Consider the following 6,349-nt stretch of genomic DNA (forward strand, 5'->3'; position numbering starts at 1 on the left):
TGTTACTTAAGCAGGCTTTGTTGTTTTTCTACCCTCTTTTGGTTTCATGACCTCAAGGGTCTCTAAGACATAACGTTTTGTATCTAAGTGGGGGATAAAAACCGCTGTATTTGTTGGCACACTGCCAAACGAGGTGCTCTACATACAGGAATCTATAGTCAGTAAGCCTACATATTCACCACTTTTAGTTAGTCTAGCCTAACCGGCTCCACCATGACCTCTGACACATGCCCTATGACCTCCAGGTCAAGTGAGATCTATGACTTGCTAAGGCCTGAGCTAGACAAATACAGAGGTGTCTCAAGATGACTTACCGAAAACGTTCTTCACCCCCTGTTCCTTCACCAGGTAATCCACATACTGGCCAATGACAGGAAAGTTGATTTCTCTAAGACAGGGGGAAATGGGGAATATGCATAGTTAGTCTTTTCTTAGATGTTCAACCAATTCCTGGCTCATGAACTGCTCATATTAATAATTATTAAAAATCTACTCTGGGGGGGGGTAGAGAGATGGCTCAGCAAGTAAGAGCACCAACTGCTCTTCTAAAGGTCCTGAGTTCAAATCCCAGCAACCACATGGTGACACACAACCATCCTTAACGAGATCTGATGCCCTCTTCTGGTGTGTCTGAAGATAGCAACAGTGTACTTACATATAATAATAAATAAATAAACCTTTAAAAAAAAAATCTCCTCTAGGGTTGAGTACATAGCTCAGTTGATAGATGGCTTGCCCAATATGCACAAGACATAAACTGGTGGTAGTGATGCATGGTGTGTGTGTGTGCTCTCCTCTTTGGAGAGTCTGCTCTCTCTGTCTATCATGTAGGTCCCAGGGATTGAATCAAAATTGAATGAAATCAGGCTTGTGGGTATGGCAAACACCTTTGCCCACTCAGCCATCTCACTGGCCTTTCTTTTCCTCTTTCTTTCTCTTCTCTTCTTTCCTTGAGAAACTTTCTACCAGCTTTCCTTTAAAAATTATGACCTGTTCTCTCTGTCCATCATGTGGGTCCTCTTGCCCATCACAACTACAGAGACGGCTCAGAGGTTAAGACCACTTGCTTGTTGCTTTTGGCAGAAGACCCAGATTTAGTTCTTAGCCCCCTCACAGTGGCTCATACCATCAGAAACTCTAGTTTCAGTGATCCTTGTTAGATCTCCTCAGGCAACGGCCATGCACATAGCACCCATCCAAACAGAGGCAACACACTCATACATATAAACTAGACTGAGGTGCTCAGAAGTGGCCTCTTGCTGGACGTGCCTAGGACTGAATTCGTCTAGAGCTCCCGAAGCAGATCCCCATGCTTCCCTTGCTGGGAAGAACACTCTTTTGGCAATAACCTTCGTATTCTCCTTGTCTTCACTCTTTGTGTCTCAGCTGAGCTCTCTCAATAAGATGTGAATATAATGTCCAGTCACAGGGTCTCGTGTAACTCAGGCTGGCCTCACCCTAGGTAGCTGCAGCTGGCCTTGAACTCCAGATGGTCCTGCCGCAGCTTCTCAACTGCTGACATTGCAGGCATGGCCTATGACAACTGGTTGATCATCTGCATTTTAACAAACTCCCCATGTGACCTGCCTGTACTTTTCAGTCTGAAGCTCAATGACTTTGTGAAGATCTGATGCGTAAGGTGATAAGGGTGCTTTCCCTTAAAAACATAATAATTTAAAAATAAATTGGGCTAAAAAAACTACACTAAATAGCCTACCACTATAAAAAGTTAAGGTGGCACCGGGCAGTGATGGTGAACACCTTTAATCTTAGCAGTCTCAAAGCAGAGGCAGGCAGATGTCTGAGTTCAAGGCCAGCCTGGTGAGTTCCAGGACAGCCAGGGTTACACAGAGAGACCCTGTTTCAAAAACAAAACAAAACTAAACAGACAAACAAACAAAAAACAAAGAAAAAAAGAAAAAGACAATTAAGGTAGGGAGGATGGATGACCAAGAGTAAAAATTCAAAGGAAAACTGGGTGGTGAGTCTGGGTTTACTGCTGCAGAACCACGGGTTACATTGCCAAGAACACAGAGACCTAGTTGGCTGTCATTTCTGCTCTTGTATAGGAGGACCGAGGCTCCTGATTTGGGTTTAGCCTCATTATCATTCTTTTCATCTTATTCCTTAAATAACAATAAAAAAAATCTAGAAAACAGACATCAAAGGTTATTTCAGCTAAGGGAATAGAAACAAAGAGAGAAAAGAAGAAAGGGGCAGATCCTGAGATAAACGGGGAAACTAACAGCAAAGATGGCATTGTGGGTGGTGATTGCCCATGGCCCAGGGGCAGGAAGGAGTGCGTGGGGATAGACTTAAAGCCATGTTCTAAAGCCAAGAGGGAAGGGCACTTTCTACAGTGGCTCAGGCCCCAACATAACACTACCCCAGTCCTGCTTCACAAAACTCACAAAGAAGTGTTGAAAGAAGTGGGTACTTCTTTGCTCAACTTTGCCTTCAGGCCCCCATACCTCCTGTGTGATATTTTGTAACTTTCACTATAATGTTAATGGAGTGAAGGAGTTGGTGTATACACAAGTAACTAAAACCTGGAAGGTGTGGCTAAGTTAAGAACTAAGTGCACCAGGTTGGAGTGGATGGTAAATCCCAAGAAGGGATGCTGGGAAGCAGTCATGGGGCTGGGCTTGAAAGGATAGCTGGGGTGAAACTCAAACTCCTCTCTTTCCTCCCACTCTGTCTGGCTCTCTCCTGGCACACATTTTTCTAGGGACCTGGTAGAGCCCTCGAGCAGATGTAGGCAGGTGAAAGTCAAATTTCTTCTCTTTCCTTGGTGAACTTCACATTTTTGTTTTTGTTTGCTTTTTTCTGGCTCAGTCAGAAGGGGTTCCTCCTGTACTCTCCCCTTTCTCTGCCACCCGTCTTCAGGCTGCCCTGGGTGACAATTCTACCTGGGTTCCTAGGAGATGCATTATCTATCTTTTTAAGAAGAGAGCGAGCACAGTCTGGGAAGCTTTTAAATGCCTTTAGGAACGGCACCCACACTAGAGTTTCTAGGGCAGTGGAAGAATCACCTAGAAAAGGTTCTCAGCCTATGTCCCTTTGGAACTTCAGCAAAGGCTGGAAAGGGGTGACCCTTTGGAACAACTTCTGTTTGACTTTCAGTGTTAAACTTCTTTTGCATAGAGAAAGGCTTTTTTTGGGTTTAGTTGGTGAAATATTTGCTTTGCAGACCAAAGAACCTGAGTTTGAGGTACAGAACTCACGTAAAAATATACCAGTGCAGAGAGGTGGCAGCAGATCCCTGGGGCTCATGGGCCAGCTTGCCTAGGCTACTTGTTTGAGTTCTAGACCAGTGAGACTCTGCTTCAAATATTAAGGTGGATGGCACGCAGGGAACAATATTTTCAGGTTGTCTTTTGCCTTCCACATGCGCATGCACAAAACACACACACACACACACACACACACACACACACACACACACACACACACACACACACACGATCATGTACACCCATAAATGACTGAAAATCCAGATATCTAACAAAGCTAGGCCTGTCTTTTTTGAGACAGGTTCTCACTATGTAACCCTGGCTGTTAGCATTTCGTCTAAGCTACGCCCCACAGTTACCTGGCAATAGCCAGGTATGCCTGACTCACTATAAAAGGGGCTGCTGGCCCACTCCTCTTTCTCTTGCTCACTTGCCTGCTTGCTCTGCTCTGTCCTCTCCCCACCCCCCATGTGCTCGAGGGTGGCCTCTATCCCTCTACTTTCTCTCTCTGCCTTTCTGTCTACTACTCTCTCAACTCCATGCTCTGAATAAACTCTATTCTATACTACACCGTCATGAAGCTGGTCCCTCAGAGGGAAGGGATGTCTCAGAATGGGCCCTTGGAGGCAGCCCCTTCTTCCACATCTGACTGCACCTCCATCAAACATAGTACTTTTCTCTTTATTTTTATATAACATAACATTTGGTGCTGAACATATTCCTTCTCTATTTTTATACAACACAACACTGGCTATCCTAGACAGGGTCTCTCTAAATAGCCTTGGCTGTCCTGGAACTCACTATGTAGACAGGGCTGTCAGCAAACTCAGAAGGATCTGCCTGCCTCTGTCCATAGTATGCTGGGATTAAAGGTGTAGGCTACCAGTAGGGCTAATTTGTCAAAGAGGAAGATCAACATCTGCCCTGTTAGAGGTCCCATGTCCAGGCAACCACCTCAGGCCTTTCAGATCCCTGCCTGATGCTTGCTGTAGGTTGTACGTTTACAGTCCTTGACCAAGACACTCTGGAGTACATTCACAAATGGACTCGGCATGTAAGATGGCTCAGCGGGAAAGGGCACTTGCCACAGCCAAGTGATGGTGTTTGATGGAGAAATGAAACTTCTTTTTCTATTTAGGTTTTTTGAGACAGGATTGCTCTGTGTAGCTCTAGCTATCTTCAAACTTACTCTGTAGACCAGGCTGGCCTCAGAGAACTCAGATCTACCTGACTCTGCTTCCTGAGTGCTGGAATTAAAGGCTTGTACCGCCACTGCTGAGTGAAAAATGAAACCCTTTTTTTTTTAAATATTCTTTTTTTTTTTAAATTTATTAATTATATGTAAGTACACTGTAGCTGTCTTCAGACACTCCAGAAGAGGGCATCAGATCTTATTATGGATGGTTGTGAGCCACCATGTGGTTGCTGGGATTTGAACTCAGTACCTTCAGAAGAGCAGTCAGTGCTCTTAACCATTGAGCCATCTCTCCAGCCCCAAAAATGAAACCTTTTTCCTTGACATTTGTTCTCTTTTCATCCTGCCCCATCTGTTTTTCTCCTCCCCACCCATCTTCTGCCCAGCATTTTGTCTTTTGTTTTTAAAGAATCATTTATTTTATGTATATGAGTATACTACCAATCTTCACACACCAGAAAAGGGCATCAGATCCCACTACAGATGGTCGTGAGCCACCATGTGGTTGCTGGGAATTGAACTCAGGACCTCTGGAAGAGCAGTCAGTGCTCTTAACCGCTGAGTCATCTCTCCAGCCCTGGTACCTGTTGTTGTGCCCTCTTAAAGAAGTCTTAAGTGACTTCTTAAAGTTTCTCTAGCACTGACATAGAGCTCCAGGTCCCTGGTGGAGCTGTCAAGATGAAACTGGACTGTGTAGATGAAATGTCCATCATGACGACTGGCATCCAATGTTTGCTCAACCAAACACTAGAGTGGTGACTAGGAATATGCCATCCAAGCAAGACCATCTTCCTAGAAAACCACTTACAGACTACTGTCTACTCTGGGCTCACTTGTTCTCCTCATAAAGGTGCCTGTAGCTCTCCCCACCCCAAAAGCTAAAGGGAGAACTTAAACCTAAACCATGTTGTCCCTTTAAGTGTCCTGTTTTGTATGATTGCTGAGCCCAGGCACGGCACATTAGTATTACACTCTCTTCTCCCATCTCTTGCCAGTGTATTTCAGCAGATGGGAAGATAGACTCTTAGGGGTGAGGGGAGGAACCCCCTTCACCCTCAAAAACATTCTGATGGGTAAGTCGAAATGTTAAAGGAGAAAGAAATAGTGGAAAAAAGTAGAGAAAACAGGACGAGTCAAGGTACAGAGCCTGGGAAGGAAGGATGTGCTGCTGTTTGTGTTAACAGTCTGGAGCAGCAGAAATAGAAGGTAGATTGTGTGGGACTTGCTCTGCTGTCTCCTTTGGTTCTCAGCTTCAGGCTAGTTCATCTTAGGCCTTAATGGGACTACTCTTCAGAGGCAGGTTCTGACTAGTGGTATGTGTAGAACCTGAAGCTTGCATCCCCATCAAATTCCCATGCGGTCCTGGAATAACTGTTCTCAGGACCATACAGTGAGAAGCAAGGCTTTGGGAGAAGAGAGTCAACAGATGCCAGTGAGGGAGAGGGATGTCTAGGACACTTACGACTGCTGGGTGGAGCTGAACTGGTGGGACAGGCACTTTATAAGGACTTACTAAATGGTTAAACTCAAGGCTGCTAACAGCATAAGAGCGAGGGCTGTGGCCCCTCAGGCACCAGAGATTGTATGGCTGAAGTCTTCCTTCAGGAAGATGAAGGATGGCTTGTTTTATCTTTTGTCCATGTGCTTGTTGTCTGGGTATGTTCGCATGTGTGAGGGTGTGTGCCGTGCAGGTCACAGGATAACCTCAGCTATCAGTCCTCACTGTGTACCTTGGTTAAGACATGGTCTTGTTTGCTCTTGTGTAATCCAGGCTAGCTAGTGCCAGGACTTCCCAGGGTTCCTCCAGTACTATCTGCTGTGCTGGGATTAGCAAGTGCTACCACGCACTTTTTCTTTGTTTAGATGTGAGCTGAGTCCTGGGGATTTAAGTGCCGGCCAGGTAACAGGTTTTGGTTTTTAC

At 45.3% G+C, this 6,349-nt stretch overlaps 1 protein-coding gene across 2 annotated transcripts in view; it reads right to left on the reverse strand.

Moving 5' to 3' along the window:
* Npl (N-acetylneuraminate pyruvate lyase) overlaps positions 1-6,349 on the reverse strand; it is a 43,700-nt gene that overhangs the window by 28,888 nt on the left and 8,463 nt on the right. For both annotated transcript variants that reach the window (XM_031384897.1, XM_031384892.1), the window contains exon 3: positions 315-388. In XM_031384897.1, coding sequence (XP_031240757.1) covers positions 315-388 — 74 coding nt within the window. The remainder of the gene's footprint in view (positions 1-314; positions 389-6,349) is intronic.

Source organism: Mastomys coucha, unplaced genomic scaffold (assembly GCF_008632895.1).
Source record: "Mastomys coucha isolate ucsf_1 unplaced genomic scaffold, UCSF_Mcou_1 pScaffold1, whole genome shotgun sequence".
NCBI classification, from domain to species: Eukaryota; Metazoa; Chordata; class Mammalia; order Rodentia; family Muridae; genus Mastomys; species Mastomys coucha.